The 20489-nt window shown below is 39.1% G+C and overlaps 1 protein-coding gene across 3 annotated transcripts in view; it reads right to left on the bottom strand.

The window, feature by feature from the left end:
* Positions 1 to 358: 358 nt before the first annotated feature.
* DCBLD2 (discoidin, CUB and LCCL domain containing 2) overlaps positions 359 to 20489 on the bottom strand; it is a 91600-nt gene continuing 71469 nt past the window's right edge. For all 3 annotated transcript variants that reach the window (XM_036849827.1, XM_036849828.1, XM_036849829.1), the window contains exons 7-16: positions 19674 to 19714; positions 18574 to 18789; positions 17669 to 17793; positions 13152 to 13302; positions 12258 to 12344; positions 11986 to 12111; positions 8547 to 8640; positions 4717 to 4766; positions 2345 to 2482; positions 359 to 1632 (exon numbers count right to left, since the gene is read on the bottom strand). In XM_036849827.1, coding sequence (XP_036705722.1) covers positions 1169 to 1632; positions 2345 to 2482; positions 4717 to 4766; positions 8547 to 8640; positions 11986 to 12111; positions 12258 to 12344; positions 13152 to 13302; positions 17669 to 17793; positions 18574 to 18789; positions 19674 to 19714 — 1492 coding nt within the window. In that variant the 3' untranslated portion in view covers positions 359 to 1168. The remainder of the gene's footprint in view (positions 1633 to 2344; positions 2483 to 4716; positions 4767 to 8546; positions 8641 to 11985; positions 12112 to 12257; positions 12345 to 13151; positions 13303 to 17668; positions 17794 to 18573; positions 18790 to 19673; positions 19715 to 20489) is intronic.

The following is a 20489-nucleotide window of genomic DNA, read 5'->3' as shown; positions in this document are numbered from 1 at the left end:
GGCATAATCACCCAGAGCTGAAGAATACATGCTGGGTTTACATTTCTTACAGTAGTTTACTGTGGAAAACAAGTATTTCTTTCTTCGACTAAAAACAATAAATTACCTTGAGAGTCAAAGAATAATCTGTATACATAAAACCAAACAGGACAAATTCGGTTACTTTTTTTGGCGGCGGGGGTGGGTGGGTAATTTATATGACTCCCAAGGAGTCATGATTTTGCCTTTCACCGTGATAAATATAAGTGGGTATTGTTTAGTGTTCACTTTTAGAAACCCTCAACTTTTCACAACTCTCCTAGGAAAAATTCCATTGCAAGTAAAGTTCGGGGCGGAGAATCTCCTTTACAGCTTTTTTAATTTGTAAAGTTTCTCCTGTTTTCACATGGAAACCTTAGGGGATCTGAAATAATGAGGTTGATAAAGCAAGCATCACCCACTGAAAAAACTCAAGCATTTATAAACACAAGAACGGGGCTGGCCACCAAGGGCCCCAGGTGGAACAAGCAGGGATGAGGCCAAGTTATGTACTATGAAATGTTAAAGCTCGTTAGAGTGTCAGAAAGTGGAAAATCACTCTGCTCACTGCAGGTCAGTTTCCCAGCTATAGCTCTTCCTAAGGAAAGATGGATAAGTGTATATATATATATGACTGCAATCAAAACAAGGATTATGTCACTATTTTCTAAAAAAATTCAGAAAGCAATATAGGAATAGAAGAGGAAGAAGTCATGATAGTACCCACCTTTCACAAAGAGCAGAATTTCAAGCCATCAGACATTTTATAACAGTACCATGCGTTATTGCCAGAAAGGCTTACAGAGCCATCTCGAGTTCATCAATGTAACTGCAGCACTGGTAATAAATACTCTCAGTGATTTTTAATTTCTTTGAAGTGCATAGTAGGGAGCTTTTTCTGTATAAAATAGTGTTTTACAGTAGTAACAAACAGGACATTTGAAATTTAATAGGCAAGCAGTAACTGTGCTACAGTAACACTTTTAAAGCTAGATGGCAAGATTAGTAGTTTCCTGTACCTCGGTCATCACATTTCCCCCAACCACGTCCGTGACAGATATGTAATACGTTCTATATATTACTACCACTAATACAATTTTAAAAAGGCCATGTGCTTTAAAATGATGCTTTGTAAAAAGCAGCATCACCTTCAAAGGATTTCTTTAAAAACACCACCACCCCTCCCTGCTCCTGACAGCCCCTGTGCGCTCTGTGGCACTTGGTACACCAATTCGTCTGGGGCACTTGGAGTCGGCTTCCCACCTTTCGGCGTATCGTACTGGGCCCGGGCGGAGGAGCAGCTGTCAGTCCTGGAGAGAAGAGTGCTGTAGGTTCCCACTAGAGGGGGAGGTTGGTTCCCTGCAGCTTTGAAAGTGGACGCTGAGGGCAGGCCAACCGAAGCTGTGGGGTGCCCGGACATATCCATGACAATTGGGGTTGCGTACTCGGGCCCGGTAACCGGGAGTGGTTCAGCATAGGCATGATAGACTTCCTGCACAGGGGAGCTGTAAGGGTCTAGGTCAGCATAGCCTGCTTCTTTGCCTTCCTCTGGTTTAAAGGTAGATCTCTGATGGAGTGTGCCAACAATTCCTCCCACAAGTGGCTGTGCATACTCTGTGGGTATCGCAAAACACAGACAACAGAAAAGTTAGCGCGTTAAGGCAGGGATCCTATAATGCAGGGTGGCAGCTGCAGGCTTGCACCAAAAACAAACACCTCTTTATGGCACTTTTGTTATCAACGGAGACTGATGGATCTTCCCGCAAGAACTAACTTCAAAAATTAAAACTAAAGACGTTACCCTGTATCTCATGGTAATAAGTCATGTGCCAGAAAGCTTCATTCATGGAAGTCTGCATAAAGAGTGTATATGTTCTTCAGATTTATAGACAGTATTTCATTGGAAAATAAATGTTCCATTACTGAAATAATATTCGTCTTGGAAAATAATTTCATAGATTTCTTTTTTCTTTTTCAAACATTAGGAAATGTTTAAAATATATTCTAGGTTAATAGGATAAATACTGTGAGGCCACTGTGTCTTTCCTGCTCTCCTTTTAAAACCCCCAAATGCCCAAGAAAACCAAACGAAATTTCAGGTAAGCAGACAAAATGCCCAAAGTTTTCAGAAATGAGTACCCCAGTTTTATGGACAGAACATCTAAGACACAGAAATGACTCTCTCGAGGTCTCTTTAAAAAGTGGCTCTATATTTGGAAACTAGCTCATCTCCTATGCATGAAACAGATGAAAGGCACTGCAAACCTCACGGCACTTTACAGCGCGCGCGGCAGCCTCTCCCTCCCGTGGTGGCAGCGCTAGGTACCTGCAGAGTCAGCCTGCAGCGCCGTGGTGACTTCTCTAGGACTCAGGTGATTCACTTCACTACTGCTGTAGCGAACTGGGGTTTCCTCGTGCTCCACTGATTTGGCAGGAAGAAACTGCTTCATTCCTTTCCACCAACCTTCATTGTGATCGTAAGCAAAAGAGACCATTACACAGAAAGCTATGTTTGAAATGATAACAGTATATGAAGGGAGAAATCCTGTTGCATTTAAGCCATTTCTATGACAAATATTTATACAAACCAGCCTTTGTGTTCAAGGTTTTTTGGTTTCTTTGGTTGTTGTTGTTTTGTTTTGTTGTTGTTCTGGTGGTAAAATACACACAACATAAAATTTCCTATCTTAACCATTTTTTTTTTGGCCGCGCTGCACAGCTTGCAGGATCTCAGTTCCCCGACCGGGGACGGAACCGGGGCCACAGCAGTGAAAGCCTGGAGTCCTAACCACTAGGCCACCAGGGAACGCCCTGAACCATTTTCAATCGAACAGCTCAGTGTTATTAGACACACATTCACATTGTTGTGCAACCCTCCCCACCGTCCATCTCCAGAACTTTCTTCGTCTTGTGAAACTGAAATTCCATACCTATTAAACCATAATTCCTGATTCTTCCCCTCAGCCCCTGGCAAGCACCACTCTACTTTCTGTCTTTATAATTTTGAGTACTCTAAGTACCTCGTATGAATGGAATCATATGCTATTTTTCTTTTTGCGACTGGCTTATTTCATTTAGCATAATCGCCTCAAGATTCATCCACGATGTAGTGTATATTGCAGAATTTCCTTCCTTTTTAAGGCTTAATATTCCATTTTATGTGTATAACCACATTTTGCTTATCCATTTATTGGTGGATAGACACTTGGATTGCTTCCATGTTTTAACTATTCTGAATAACGCTGCTATGACATGGATGTAAAAGTATCTTTTCAAGACTCTGCTTTCAATGCTTTTGGGTATATACCTAGAAGTGGAATTGCTGGTTCATATGGTAATTCTATTTTTAATTTTTTGAGGAACTGACAAAAATTCTGTTTTCCACAGAAGCTGTACTTCTACATTCCCACCAACAGTGCACAAGGGTTCCAGTTTCTCCACATTCTTGCCAACACTTGCTGTTTTCTGTTTCTTCCTATTCTCTATTTTGTTCCTCTCTTCTCTAATCTTTATTATTTCCTTCTTCCCAATAGCTTTGGGTTTAGTTTGTTCTTCTTTTTCTAGTTCCTTAAGTTGTTCAAACTTATTTTTTGCTTTGATAAGACTATCCAGTGGAGGGACTTCCCTGGTGGCGCAGTGGTTGGGAGTCCGCCTGCCAATGCAGGGGACATGGGTTCGAGCCCTGGTCCGGGAAGATCCCACATGTTGCGGAGCAACAAAGTCCGTGCGCCACAACTACTGAGCCTGCAGTCTAGAGCCCGCGAGCCACAACTACTGAGCCCGCATGCCTAGAGCCTGTGCTCACCGCAACTAGAGAAAGCCCGCGCACCGCAACGAAGACCCAACGCAGCCAAAAAATAAATAAATAAATAAATTAAAAAAAAAAAAAAAAAAAAGACTATCCAGTGCAAAGCAGGACACGGTAGAAATCTCTATCAAAAGCATATACTGAAGCAAATCACTGCTACTACAGTGCAGCCAGATATAGTTCGTTATAACAGTGGTCTTTAATAAGTTTAAAAAATTTTAAGACCAACCCTGTGGGGGGCGGGGGGACGACGGTGAGAAGTAGCAGCCCACAAGCTGCCCCCATCACTGCTCTTTTCTACCCTCGTCACAGTGAACTCTTTTGACTCCTAACAGTCATTCCAGTGGTGAGACTGGGAAGTGGGAGACCCGCCCGCAGAAGGCCCCTGGTGTCACCTGCAGCAACCTGCCACCTGCCACAGAAAGTAGGAATGCGGAAGATGACAACTCATGGCAGAGATAGCAGACTTCACTGACTCGTAAACCGCTGAACTCCACTGCGGTAAATATCCACAGCAGAGTGACACACACATACACACACACTGTGTCACCAGGACCGCAACCCTCTGCTTCTTACCTAGTGTTCACGTACACCACACAGAAAGCTGGTCTCCTCAAGACCGATACATACATGGGACAAACCAGACAAGTTTTCCAAAAGGAAAAGAACAGAGCATGTGTTATGAGAAATTCTTACTTCCCATTTCGTTACTTACAGACTAGAGAGATTTTACAGAAAAGTAAAAATGATCAGAACAGAAGAGGAATGCCATTTTTCTAACAGTGCTGGGGAGTTTACGTGGGTCTGAAAATGGCTTTCCTCTTTCACTGCTGCCAGCTGGAGGGTAGGGGCTTCCCTCTGATGGAAAGAGATGTAAAGCCACAAATTACCTGCCCGGTCCCAGTAAGGTAAGTCATAGGTGCCTTCAGCTTTTTTCTTTCTGGAAAAATACAGAAAAAAAAAAAAAGTTAGCAAATAGAGTGAATTCACTAGTAAGAAAGCTCTGAAACTGCAGGATAAACACCAAAGTTAATAATTAGTCAAGAGCACACATTTCTACTTGCTGATTTCCCTGGGAGACCTCTTTCACTTGACTTTCGAAGTTGCCACTGCTGAGGCTCATGAATTCCGGACTCTCAATAAATATTAAACAACTATCTCCTGAGACAGTTATCTTGTTACCCAACTATTTTCCACTCAAATGGATAAAGGGATTAAAAAAAAAAAAAAAGACTAAGCCTGTAGATAAAAACCCTGAATCAAATCAAAGACCCAACCCTGACACGTGGATTATTATGGGGAAATCATGTTAGGTTTGTTTTGGTTTCAAATACAAATTTCACAAATCAGTCGATTCACAAAGTTCACAGGACATAACAAGAACAACAAAACCCCCATATTTTCTTCTGCATTGTTACTTTTTTTCAACTTACTGCTTTTTTTCTACAGTCCTTTGCCCCTGAGAAGTTTAAAGTGTCACACACCCTTAACTGCATAGACCTGATTCCTCCACCCTGCCCAAGATAAGCCAAGGCTGTCACTGACAGTGAGGGGACCGAGGGCCATGTGTGCAACGAAGAAGGTTCTTCCCCAGCCTGCTCCTCAGAATTCTGACACATCCTCCCCTGGAGAAACTTCTGTCCCTCCCCAACATTAAGAATTGCTATCTACCGTGAGCCTTTTAAAAAGAAAAAAATCAAGCACACAAAAGGACATTTTCTGATATACACCTAATTAAAATAATGCTCTGCAAGCTAAAGAGAAAGAAGTTGTTCTAGTGTTGTAAACGAGGAAAAGAGGGTTATGTGACTTGCTGAAGATCACAAACGGGGCTTTCTCAAAGAGCCCAAGCTATGTGCTTTTCCTACTTCGAAACATTCTTCTCTAGTATAAGACTGTTTTTATTATTGATACTAAAAGCTCCCTCATTTTAAAGTCTGGCTGTATTTAAAATATAATACTTCATTATTTCAAAGTAAGGCATAGCGTAAAATTTGTGGACGAGATGGTAGGTGCTGAAGCTGTCCAAGGGTTGTACTATAAAGGATTTCATATTCTTGATCTCCAGTGACAAAGCTGCAGGTGATTTATTCATTACATGTAAAGTACTTAGAACAGTGCCCGGCATGGGTTAGGGATTCAGTAACTTGCAGCTGTTTTTATTATTACTTTTCTCCTGGCTATTTTCCATAAGCCCCTTAATGGCACTTCCTCTTTACTCCTTATCACAAAGCCAGTGGTCAGCAATTTCATCCACTACGTTCGCAGAAGTAACCTCAATTCTGAAGCTCAGACCTTTTGTCCTCAACAGGCTCGTGTTCCATCTTGCCTCTTGGGAGTCTGAATGTCTAGAGTCCTTTAAACGCCATCCCAAACTGATCTCAGGACTTGCCTCCTGCCTCTCAACAGCTCTACTCCCCTGTCCTCACCCCCACGCCCTGGGGCTTTAACCACAGAGGGTTAGACTTGAACTGCCGATTGATCAGAGGCTGCAGCGGCTAACAGCACGGGCTCTGAAGCCTGGACCAAATCTCCACCCTGCCATATGCTGACCAGGTGACCTCGGACAAGTTACCTGTGCTCTCTGTCTCACTCTCCTCTTCTATAAAATGGGATTTATAACAACACCTGCTTCACAGGTTGTTTTAAGGATTAAATGAGTTAAAACACGTATGGCATTTAGAAAAACATGTAAAACCAGCATTTCATTTTATTTTCTATGAAACTTTGCCGTTGCTGCTGTTCTCACCACTACTACTGTTACTGTCCGGTTCCCTGAAAGCATCGTGAACTTTCCTTCCTGGACTCTCCCAGAGCCCTGTTCCCTCCTCCCCCGCCTTGTGCCCTCATGCTAAGTTGTCAGTTCTGCACAGACGGCCCCCCAACACCAGGAATCTGGGACCCTCGCCTCCTCCAGCTTCCTTCCACCCGTGGAACACACTGTGGTTGGTACGGTTATGATGTGGTTTCTTTTGTGTTATGATTCCTACTCATCTTGGGTGAAACTTAGAGGATTTAAGCTATTTAAGACATGTTACGTAGTTCAAAATGGAGTCCCAGTGGCCAACGCGAACTTGCTATGAGTTGTTTTGAAATGTCCACTGTAGGACTGCCAGTGTCCTCAAATGATAAACTGAGAATATTACTTTAGATAAGAAGTTTGATGGCCCATGTACGGCACGGGAACAGACAGCAACTGAAGGAGTCCAGACTCCTCCCCTGGGGTAACGCTTACTCCTTAGGAGGAGACAATTGAACCGAGTGACCTGAAGGATCCTGGCTGGAGGCCCCCATGCTGCTGAGAGCGGTTCCAGATGGACGCTGCCTGAGGCCCTGCTGGAGCCGGGGTGATTTCCCACCCTCACTTGTCATGTGCTGCTGTTGGTGCCGAGATGCCTCCTTCAAGGCTTCTCTTGGAGTGGTTCGTTTACACCCTCCTCCCCCCCCCCCCACTTTGCCTAACCTGTGTTGTGTGCTAATTATGTGTAGTAAACCGAGTGACTCGTGAATTGAATATTGGCTACTGTTTTATCTCCAATCCCGTGATTCCTACCTGTCCTTACTGCTGGGCCCTGCAACAAACAGGTTCCATGGTGGAAGGTGTTCTGCAAAGTATCCTCTCCCATCCATAGACTCTGGGGTTCACCACTGGACTCCCAGCACACGGCTCAGTACTTGGCAGGGAGCAGGAGCTCAAATATCTGTTGGATGGCTAGACAAATGAAGTCCCTCCAAACCTGTCAGTCACCAAATCTGTCCTCCTACTCTGTTACCTCTACTCACGACATCTCTACCGGTCAAGTGCACAAGCCAGAAACTTGAGAGGACCTTGGATCCTCCTCCTTCCTTAGCAAGTAGCCAGTCAAGCCCCGCACTGATGCCTCTGGGAAACCTCTCCCCCTCCACGTCTCTCCCTTTCCTAGAATTGCTGTGTCATGTTCCTGTGTGGCCTGAATAGTTTCCTAACTCTTCTCTCTGTCTCTTCTAGTCTCTCTCTCCTCTTCAATCCACCCTCCTGCCACCATTTTCCTACAATCGTCTGATAATATCACCTGTCCGCTGAACACTGCTCAATGATTTCCCCATCTACAGAAAGTCCTTCCTGGTCCAGGCCCAGGCTGCATTTCTATGGGTCTCCTAGAGCTCCCGCATGCCAAGCCTCTGTGGGATGACTCACTATTCTGCCTACATTCCACAACTCTGTGCCTTCCCGCAAGACATCCCATCAATCTCGGCCATTCTCTCTTCCTCTATCTAGCCAAATCTAATCCCTCCTTTAAGGCAAACCATGCCAAATTTGAGGACTACTCTTTTCTGAAAAAAAAGGTTTCAGGTAACTCTCATGGTTCTTGCATCTGTGTTCCCCAGCACTTCATATACAACTCATCATGCCAAAGTACAGTGGTCAACCCTGCTAAACAATCTGTAGATAATAATTGTGTCTCATTCTTTCAGTGTTACTAAGTATCTATTATATCTTACTAATGTGTGTAACCCACTGTATAATACAAAATTTGATACAATAAAGGTACTCAGTAACTGATTATGGAATTGAACTTACTCATTTTTTACAGGAATAAAGGAGAAATGTATATATTTTTATTCTAATGACTATCTTAACTCTCCCTCTCAAAAAAGTTCATCTTCTATATTTAGTTTCTATTTCACATTTGGAAACATCCCCTCTAGGACCAGTCAGGCGAACTAGTTTTGTACGAACCTGTTTCTCCAATGCCAAGCACACACTAGTATGAGAATGAGAGTGGTAAGGACCATGACCAGCACAGGGACAAGGACGGCGGCCAAGGCTACATCTGAAAAACAAACGCAAACAAACCAAAACACACATTAATACCAAAGGCAGAAATCATTAAGGAGAAGAGTACAGATTAACCATATCACCATTCAAAGCTTTTCTATCTCAAAAAAATACCATAAACATAATTTATGCAATGAGAGTGGGCGCGAGTGGTAATTGCAGAGGCCTTCAGGGATACATGGAAGTGCGTCACATTATTTGCTCCACCTTTGCATGTTTTTAAATCACTAAGACAAATTAAAAGAAAAATGATAAACTGGGAAAACGTATTTTCTGCATATGTGATAAAAGGTTAATATAGTTAATCTATTACAGAATTTACAAGTAAAAAATAAACAACAGAAAAATCAGCAGAGATGAAAGAGCAACGCATTAAGAGCACAAGTGACCATTAAGCATGTTCACCTCACTAGTAATCAGAAAGATGTTATTTTTGCTTATCAAATTGGCAAATATTTAAAAGAACAACTAATTGTTGAAGAGGGTATCAGGAAACAGGGATTTTGATGGGACTATAAATTGAAACTACCTTTCTGATTGGCATTTTGGGGCAATATCTATAAAAACCTATTACTTGGCAGTTCTCTATGTAGAATTTATTCTTAGGAAAAAATTAAGATGGCATTCAAAGATGTATCTTTAAATATGTTTGCTTCTGTATCTGCAGCAGACTGTAAAACTGGAAGTAATCCAAATGCCCAACAATGAAAGGGAGTAAGTAAATCATGGTCTCCTCCTTATAATAAAATATTATCCTTATAATATAATATTATAATAAAATATTATCCAGCAATTGGAAGTGACAGCAAAATATAGATGCAGGAAGATAATAACATAGTATTAAGCATAGAAACCAAATGTGTGTATGAACAAGGCAGAAACCAACACAATGCTGGAGCCTGCAGGGACTTGGAGATCACTTAATCCCCTTATCTCACTCCATAGATAAAGAATCCTGGGCAGAAATGGTCTGCTTAAGGTCAGTTGGGACGCTAGTTTCTTCCTCCACCTCTCAACCTCCTCCTGGCCATGAGGGTGATAACAGCAACAACTGCTGCTATTTACTGGGTGCTAAGCGCCAGACCTGCATCTTATTTACTCCTTATAATCACACCAAAGAGAGAAAGAAGCTGAAGATACAGGGAGGGAGAGGACAATCAATAACACCAGGCCTCTGAGAAGCTGTATGGATGGGAACTAGGTGACTATGCAGGCTCCACAAAAAGGAAGTGCCCTTCGAATGGCTTCTTCTTTGGGAAGCTGAAGATGTAACTGAGAGGGAATGAGGATCTCTGGGTCAAGGGTTTGAAAAATACAGAGAGTGTTTCAAACAGCTACTGTTGAGAACAGACAAAAGAGCTAACCAGGGAAACAGAAGACCACCAGCTGCTACTGAGGGCCCCACTGAGGGAGGATCTGGACATTACAGTGGCACAAATCTGACCATGACATGATTTTCACCAGCATCACTCTCAGCCTGGATGTAAAAATGGAGAAAGGAGAAGTGAATAAAACAGAAATCATGACTCAGGATAGAAAGGACTAAGAAATTAGAAAAGCAAATGTGCTTTATCCCTAAAATTTGTGAAATTGTAGAGAGAATAATCAGGTTCAGATGGATACAGTTTGACTTAATCAGAGGCATTAAAATATATGCTTAGGTTCAAAAAACAATAAAAAGTCTACATACTACTGTTCCAGAGAAAAGGAGACAGGAGGTCTTCAACCAAAAAGACCTAGATGTTCTTTGTTATTTTAAAGATTACAGGGATCCTAGTTCTGGAAGAAAATGCTTTAAGAACACTTTTAGTCCTAAGATTTAAAAATTCTATAATCAGATTTTAAGATGAACAACACTTTTAAATGACTGTTTTTCCATCTGGGTATGTGGTCTGGGATTCCACCCAAACGCATGCTTTCTGTAAACTGGTAAGAAGCTCTTTGTGGGATGCTGAAATTTCTTGTCTCTGCCAACCCTTGCTTCTCTCTAGACTGGACAAAATAAATGTTGCCCCTGCCATTTCAAAGAGGTGCCACCACGTCCTCAGCCACTACCCACACCCCATGACTGTGCGCCCTGAGGGGAATTCAGGATGGAGAAAAGCAGAATACTGGCTCTAAACAGTTAAGACACATATCAATGAATAATTTCAATGAGCTCAGACTCTTGCATCTTCCCACACATAGAAAAGCACTAAAATCATTAACTTGAGATGTCTGCTTTTTGTGATCAGCAGTAATTTTTTGATGTTTGACTACATTTTTTCCAGCATAAACCCCTATAAATCCTGGCTCCTCCCTCTTTGGAACAGTTTCTCAGAACTACCTGAGAGGCTGTATCCCAGGCTACTGTCTTCAGTAAGAACCTGAATAAAACATAATTCTCAACTTTTAGGTTGTGAGGTTTTTTTTGTTTTTCAGTCAATACTAGCTTTTCCTGCAGCATGAGAAAGAAATTGGTCTCTTTGGGAATACTTCAGAAGATAGGGAGGAAACTGACATGTAGGAAGTTGTAGAAAGTTATCTGAATCCAGGCAAATTTTCAGAAAATGAGAATGATTAAGTTCTATGTGGCACAAGTTACTCTGAATGAACTACTTTCTCTTCTCTGCACTGTCCTGAAAATTAGTGTGCTTTTTATCTGTCAACACTGAAATTAATTCCTCCATGGCACTGATGCTTTTTGTTCCTGAATTCAACAGAAATTTTGTTTTCAAACTAGTAAAATTAAAAAACTACTATGTTTTATATATGTTAACACCTTATATACTAATAATTAAAAGCAAAGTTTGAAAGTAAATTGAAAAACACTATTTATAATCTGAAAAAGTAACTGTAAACATTTAAAAAACAGAGACCAAATTTTTAAAATAAATGTTAACAGAGTATCTTTTTTTAAAAGAAGTATTTATTTTCACCAAAACTTTTTTGTTTCTTCTTCCCTTTTTCCTACCAAGTTCCCTATCCAGCAAATTAATATATAATCAGAAAAAAAGTTTGTTTCCTGCTATGGTTTTAGTTATTTCTAGAAAAATTATCTTCCTAAGCCTGAGACTCCACATATTTAGCCATAGAGGGAAAAAAATCATAAGAGGAAGCCTAGAATACAGCAGCCATCTCTAAATATTTAAAGAACCATTTTACATGGCACCAGATAATAGAACTTAGAGCAATGCAGCCAGTTTTTTCTATAAGGTATGGAATCAAATTTTTTGCTGTACTTAAAAAACAGAGGGAAAAAACCCCGAGCGTTTAAAAGCTGGAAATGTTTCTGAAAACGTAAGTTAAAAACAAAACAACTCACTACTATGAACAGGTATTAATTTTTGGGTTTGCATACCTTTGGTTACATTTGGAGTTATGGTGGTATTTTTGATTTCAGGAGTGGCAGTTGTTTGCTCTGTGTGTGCAGGAAATTCATTGCTACTTCGAGGTTGTAGTGGTTGAGTAAATTTGGGGGCACGACCTTGAAAAAAGTTTTAAAAACTTTTTATTCTTTAATCTATACCAGCTTGATTAAAATAGTTACTTTATAATGCTTTTAATATGTTTATGGAAAATTATACCACAAATCCAGGGAACATCAAATTCTCACATTTAAAGTAGGCATACCTTTGGCTATTTTTGGAGGGGCTGTAGTGTTTTTGAGGTCACTGCTGCTCCGAGGAGGTGGAGGCTGAGTAAGTTTTGGAGGACGACCTTGAAAAATGGTTTAGAAAAGTTTATACATTTTGCTTATAAAAATCATAGTTAAATATAGTAATTTTAAATGTCTTTAACATTTCCTAGAGTACTTAATTCTGCACAGTAATTTTAAATCTCAGAGAAATACGTCAGAAGGATAAATATACTCTGCATGAAACGCACAAATGTATTGGGATTTCTGAGTTTTTAAATAATTAAATTGTCCAAAAAGAATCTTCTTAGGAAGGAGAATAACAGGGAGTCAGATGATGTTGAATGATAAAGCTATAAAAATGTCATCACAATATGATATACTACTCATTCAATTCATTTAATAAATATTTATGGAGGGCCCACTATGTGTCAGGCACTATGGTAGTTTGGGGGGACATAACAGTAAACAAAGTATTAAAATATTATATAATTTTGAAGGAAGTTATTCCCATTTTTAATTTATTCAAAGTAAAAGGCACTTAGGTTAAGGTGACTTACAATCACCAGTGCTTGTATGATACAAATATTCTACTACATGAGACCTGATTAAAAATTATTAAGGTTGAGACTACATTTGGAAAGCAATCTCATTGCATTATCTCATCAGTGACACCCTCTCTTTCTTCTTCCACTTGTAATTTTGGAAACCAGTTTGATATCTAATATGATATTTAATAGGGATAACTATTTCTTTTTAAAAATCCCTTTAAAAACATACTGTAGAGTATAAACACTTACATTATTATTAATTAATTTCTCGGAGAACAGCACAGTCATTTTTAATTAATCCAGTGAAAACCACATGCCTTAAACATACTGTTGCTTTACCTTTAGGAATAAACTGACATCCAAGCAGTTCCATTTTCATGGCAATTTTCTGCTGCCATTGGGTAGGATTCACTCTAATAAAACGTGCAATAATTGGTGGCAAAAAGTTATTACGCACATCCTGGTGATAATCTTTGTTTCCTTGAAATATCTTTAAAAAACAACAAAAATTGGTACTTTACATCAACAGAGGCCAGGGCTAAACTGCTCCACTGAAACATGTTTTTGGTTTTTGCTCTGGGCCTTAAATGAGCTCTGCAAAATGTGACATTAAGCATTAATTTCTAAGAAAATAAATTAATCATAATTTGGAAGAACTATTAAGAAGCTGCACACTCTTCATAAAAATTTCATAGGAGGAAAATACTGAATATAGAAATGATTTTAAGATGACTTAAACATAACAAAAGTTCTAACTTGGCAATTTGGGAAGAAGGTTTGGATTGCAGTGCACAGTACCTTGTATTAATAAATTAGTAACTCTAGTCCTGTGGAATCACCAACTATTTAAATATATTAATTTTATTTTCAAAGTAAAGCGTAATTGAACATTTGAGGTCTTAGAGGAAATGCTGTACTGTGTACTTTTCATAATTTTTCTCTCAATAAATAGACTGAAAGTGAACATACACTAACAAACACATAACAGATACATAGCTCCGCCTACTGGAGAAACTATATAAACACAGTTCCCATATCATACATTTTCATTTCCTGCTATTTGAACCAGAAGAGTGATGCTGCCCACTGCCTAGTTTAATCATCATAACTAAACAGCCACTAATGCATCACATGAATAATCCTTAGGTAAAAATATAATTTCAGGTGACTATGTCATTCCCTCAACTATTTCAAGCAAATAATAGTAGTATCTCACACTGGAACAGCTCTTAATTATTTACAAAGCATCTTCATATAATTAACTCAGATGTTCTTCATGACAAGCCTACAAAATAGGCAGAACCCAGAACACTGCAGTTTATACAATGTAAGTGGACTACACAGCCAGTCAATTTAGAGCACTGATTTGAATCTGTGTCTTCTGACTTAACCATAGGGCTCCACTAAGCAAAAAAGAGCCCTCCTCGTTCCTTCAGGCCAAATTACCTAGGCAGTTTCTAAAGACCATTAATAAACAGATACCTGCCTAAAATCCAAGTGGTTTTTTGTCAGTTAACGTGAGAACAAGTAAATGTTTAACTCCTCAATCAAGTTATTTCCAAATATTATAGCTATTTTCTTCCTGGCTGATTCAAATGGCATTCGACTATAAACTTCTAAGATGATTTAATATCCTTCATTTTTAAAGAGGTCTGAAGTTACAATAATCTCTGAACTACCAAGCTTCCATTATTTCCTCAGATATTACTCTCAAGTAAAATGAAGGCAATTCCTTGCAGTCTATTATATTAGTGGAACAGGAACAATAACTAAACATCATCATCTTAGGACATAAAAACTATCCCTGAAATTTTACTCCATACTGCCATCTCATCTTCATAAAAAACTTAAAGGAAAAAGATTTCATAAAAACTAAGTACAAAGGATTTACATTTAATGTATGAGCATTTATTATGACCCCCCCCCCATGTAATATGGAGGTTCACAGGTGCCACGAGGGTGAAATGGAACGGAAGTCAAAGTTTTCACCCTCAAGGAACTTACACTTTATTGGATATTACCAAACACAAGAATGGCATACTATTAAAAAGCAATATATTATGAAAACAACTTGTATATACATTCCCATTTTCTGAAAACAAAACCAAAAGCAGTCTGAATCTTTGTGTGTGTGCTCATGCATGTGTGCGTGCTTAGAAAGGGTATGAAAATGAATACATCAATTAACCCTGAGTTGGGATTAGATGAGAGAGCAGATGGACAAACATAAGTGAGGCAAAAAAGACTGTTATTTCATATAATTCAATGTAAGGACTTCCACTTCTACCCACGATAGACTAACAGGGACTGGATTTATCCTTCTGCCTTAAAGATCTGAAAAATCAGATAAAATATATGCAACAATGGTTTTCAGAGGCTGGACAACAGGCAGCATAGGGCAATGCTCCCCGAGGGGAGGAAAACAAATGACGTGAGCCCTTCTCTTGCACCAGTAGTGCCTGGAAAGAGCGTGGTGGTCTCACTGAATTGAGGGAGAGCTCAGAGATGGAGAGGCTAAGGCAGCTAGAATTTGCAGGGCAGAGTGTGGGAGAGACAAGAATTACCCAGAGACTCCTAGGGTCTGTTGGGGTTTCCCCTTACACCTTTAGCTAAACTATCTGTGGATGGAAAAAAAACCACTAGAAAGGAGCAGGAGAACAATTCTCAGGGCCACACAGGGCTGGGCCAGCTTATGTTGCCAACAGAGAGTGGAGAAACCTCATATACATGGGACATTGGATTGAGTTCTTAGAACAGTACTGTCTCAGTAGTGGGGAAAAATTAGAACTCTGCTCAGGTGCTGCCTAACAAACCTAAAATGTAAGCTTTGAAAAGATCACATGATTTCCAAGGAACCTAACTGCATCCCAGAATAAAGCTCAAAAATATTTAAAGGAGTAATAATAAAAAAAGGAAATCGAACACCAAGCAATATAAAGTTCACAATGTCTGGTAACCAATCAAAAATTACCAGGCATGTAAAATAAGCCCCATAATATCTAACAATATATAAAGACCCAGATATGACACGTTAGTATATAGCATTAGTAGACAAGGGCATTAAAAGGGTTATTATATACTCCATATGTTTTAGAGGTAAAGAAAAGCATGAGCATGTTAAGGAGAGAAATGGAAGAAATTTTAAAAGCCAAAAACTGAATATCTAGAAGTGAAAAATACAATGTTGGAGATAAAATACACCAGATAGGATTAATAGCAGATCAGACACTGAAGAGGAATAGATTAGTGAACTTAAAAATAAAACAGTACAAATTTTCCAAACTGGAACATGGAAAGAAAAAGACTGGAAAAAAATAAACAGAGCATCAGTGAACTGATACATCTTCAAGATTCATAATCTTCATGTAGTTAGAATTGAGGAGGCAACATATTCAAGAAAAAAGGGCCTATAATTTTCCAAATCTTATAGAAATTATAACCCACAGATCCAAGAAGCTCAAAGAAATCCAAGCAGAAGAAACATGAAGACAACTACACAAAGGCACATCATAATCAAATTGCTTAAAATAAATTCTTGCTGAAAACAATGCAGACTGGAAAGCAATGGACCTGCATATTTAAAGTACTGAAAGAAAAAACTGTCAACCTAGTATTCTACACCCAGTGAAATTATCTTTCAAAAAGGAAGCCAAAAAAAGTTTTTCAGAAATATAATTCAGTGTTGTTGGATGTTTTTATAATATAAGCATGGATAATACTTATAATTTCAAAAAATTAACTATATTCTACAAGTATAGCAAATATTATTGTACAAATAAATATGGATGTGCTAATAGGAAAAAGTAAGTTTGGGGGCATTAGGCAGAAGTAAGTTAGATTTAGAGACAATATTTTTATCTGCTTCAAGGGGTGGAGGCTCACCAAAGATTGAAGTTCATGTGATATCAAGCAGAAGAGAGGAAAGAAGGCCTTGAGTAACAGCTGAAGAGTTTAGATCCATATGAAAGATTAAAGGGAACCCCTGGAGTTTTCTGAACAGAGAGGTGAGAAAAGTGGCAAGTGAAAATATATTAGCATATCACGTATATGATAGAGAACTGATAGTATCATAAAACTGAAACAAAACTCACAGGGAGGTTTCATTGAAGAAATGTGCTCATAATTTCAATTCTAGATGAGAGGCATCCACCTTCCTTGGGGACAGGGACCCCTTGTGGTGGGTGGACCAAGGTCCAGGAGCCCGGGGGAAAGTAACAAACCTCTAGTTGAGAGCCACCTCTACCTACTCACTCTTTACCCCTAAGCATTGTCATTGTTTGCTAACTAAAACGATAGTTCATCATTACCACAGAAGTTAAGGAAATTCTTCAGGTGGAAAGAAAGTTGTTTTCTACGACAAAAGTTGGTGAGGTGATCTTGACATGACCTTTCTATAATATCCTACAATTTAATGCCCTTCTACCTTTAGCTCTTTTGTCCCCACCCCCACTGGCCTAGAGTAGAAATCTAGGAACAAGTTAGGCTCTCCGTCATTCTGTGGATTGATAAGAAAAGCTTTTTCAGGACAAGAAATTAAAGTTCCTTTTTATTATTTCTTAATGAATTATTTAAACAAGTGAATTAAAATGTACTGGGAAAAAAAAAAATCAGGAAAGTACTTACCCTTAACAATCATCAAAAGGGACCTAGAAGCACTGAGAATTTCCTAACCATAGGTAGAAGGGGAAGGCCAGTAACTAACACTACCTAAAATAACCAGAAGAGGGCAGAGTAAGACCAAATGATATCTAATTTTTATCACACACAGGAAGAGCTTCTGTGGCTTTTGGCAAAGGCCACCTACCCCCCATCCCCTTTTTTAATGTTCTTTAAAAATACTCTGGTAATCATTTTACCTTATCCTGCTCCACACCAGGCTCTCTGTACACAGTCCATCTCTGCCCATCGTCACTGTACAGAACTCTGTAGGCTGACACATAGTAATTGTGCTCCACCATGGTGGAGCCTGTGGTTACAATGCCTGGGAATGGAGAGGTCCTTTCGTTAGCGCTCACGGTCTGATCTTTGAAGCTTGGTCATCACTGAAGCATTAACACCTAAAATGTACTGTTGAAACATTTTTGGCTCCGGCACATTACCATATCTAAGTGCACGGTTTCATCCTAATGGTAACTAAATCCTTGGCTTTGCTCCCTTGTAGAGACAAGAATGATGGGCACACGTAAGGAAAGGACTATTGTATTTTGGCAGCTTGTGTTCACGACACTGCAAAATATAGTTCACCTACTGAGAAAGAATGACTTCCTGGGAATGAATAGATTAAAGAAGATTACTGGTATTATTTTTAGAACTAAAGCAAAATAAGTCTTTAACAAAATTATCTAAACCAATCCTAACCAGTTATTCTGACCATTTGTTAAGTTGCTCTAAATAATTAAATTTATACTTGGCACACGTGGAATATTATTTGTAGCACTTAAAATGGACTCCTTGAACACAAATTTCTCTTAATGACTATAGGAGATGGTTATTTCAGATGTCGCAAGATCCCTTTACTGAAACACGACCTTAAAAGAATCTCTTTACAATGAAAAGAAACGCTAGTAAGAATCAAATAACAACTCCTCTCCTTTGCCATGCTTTATAAAACCAACTTCGGTCATATTAACACCAGTACACTAAACTTAAAACCATGTAATTAAATTTGCAGTGACCTAATTTTCTATGAAATTCTTAGATGTCACCAGGTTTCCAAATGAAATTATTATTATAAATCATCTAGAAAATTATGTCTCTTAACCTGTGATCTTCTTTTCCTTATTCAGATCTATTTGCAACCACTGATATTCATCAGTGGCAAAAGCAGCCCAAGGAGGTCCAGGTTTTTTCAGCCTGGCCTTTTCGGGTTTCCAGCTGTTCTCTTGCCCTGTGTGGTCCGTCCACTCCAGCACAGACGATGCCGTTATTTGAGCATCGGCAATCACGCCAGATTCCATGCCCAGTGTTCCATAACAACCTGAAACAAAAGAAGAAAGTAATTTGGTTTCCAGATATAAACTCAAAAATCTCTAAACACTTGCTCATTGGAAACTCTAATTGTTCCTTTAATTAACATACACTATGCTGACAATATACTGTACTAGAGGGTTTCAAAAGTATGCAAATGTTTCTTGGGTCTATGTCTTCGTGTCTCATCAGAGAATGTACAGACGTATTTATTCACAGCAGTAATCACTAGCTTAATGGCAACACATTACCCTCTCCCTGGGATACTCTCCCCAGAGGGCAACTCGCTCCCTTTCCTCCTCCAGGTGTTTGCTCAGATGTCACATTCTCCATGAGGCCTGCCCCAACCCACATTAAACTTCAAACCTGTCCCTTCTGAACTGCCTGTCCTCTTTCCTTGCCTTATTTTCTACATCTGTTATAATATTGTAAACAGGACGTTATAAACATTCATTTACTTATCCGCTGTTTATTGTCAATCTCTCACTTCCAGAATGTAAGCTCCAGGAAAGCACAATTTTGTTTATTCTGCTCACTTTTGTTTCACTAGCACCAGAACAGTGCCTGACAAATGAAAAAAGGCACTCAATATTTTCTGTTGATTGAGTTAATTACTTCAGACATATTCAAACTTCCCTTTTTCTAAGGTAACTTCCATGCTTACATGATCACTTCTCTATTAATATAAAACCTCCAGTTTATTCCATTCATTAAATTATTAAGTACCTATTTTACCTCATAGAATTATTCGTGATAACTAAATGAGAAAGTGCAAAAAAACCCCAAAACCCAAAACCCAACCTAGCAATTGGCAAAGTTCCTGATGTACAGTGTTCAAAAAATACTGGCTATTATACAAATTATGATAAGTTATAAAGTCCATGAGAGGCTTACCACTTGTCTTAAATGTAAAAAGACTTGTAGATAAGTGTCCCCTGAAAGAGAGAAAGACTTTTTTGGTGACACTCATATAACCACATGATTTCCTCATATTTGTCTTAGCAAAGCTTTCTTTTGTTTTTATTTCACTAAGAACGGTCTATGGCTATATATTAGACAGCAGAATCAATTTTCTCTACAAGTATCTAGTGCCTAGTTTCATACATGATTACGCAAGTGCATCCATGCAACCTTCAATATGTACTTATTTGATTTCTTTTTCATGAAATAAATTGATTACTAAAGTGTTTCTGTGGCAATTGCTTTTTGGGAATATATCATGAAAAGTGTAATTCTCATAGAAAGAGGCTCAAGCTTCCTGGGGCAAACAGAAGAAAAGCTGGCTACTAATAAGAGAGACTGCATTTGTTACAGGAAATCAATGTATCTAAGAAAAAGTTTCAGTGTTACAATGTAGCACTGCATTTGAATTTCAAAGTAACTGGCAGAATAGGTGCTTGGGGAGAGTGGAGGGGTGGGATTATTAGTTATTAGTTCACCATATGGCAGGTCAAAGGGCCCTAAGGAACTTGGAGGGATAAAATCATCAAAATCATCAAAATCATCAGTGTATGCTCCTGCCTTTAGCACAACGTTCAAACCATCACAAGTGGATGCAACCTGTCCGTTTTTTTAAATATGAAAGAGAGAACTCATGAAAAAAAATTCTTTCTAAAGGTATAACAGTGGAAAGTAATGAAACGATCTTCATAAAATCATCCAGAAGAAACCAAAGGAAAGAAAGGTAGCTGACTCTAGAGCAGGGATGAG

This window comes from Balaenoptera musculus, chromosome 4 (assembly GCF_009873245.2).
Source record: "Balaenoptera musculus isolate JJ_BM4_2016_0621 chromosome 4, mBalMus1.pri.v3, whole genome shotgun sequence".
NCBI lineage: Eukaryota > Metazoa > Chordata > Mammalia > Artiodactyla > Balaenopteridae > Balaenoptera > Balaenoptera musculus.
Note: the sequence above shows the minus strand (reverse complement) of the source record. Positions and strands in the feature narration are given on the sequence as shown.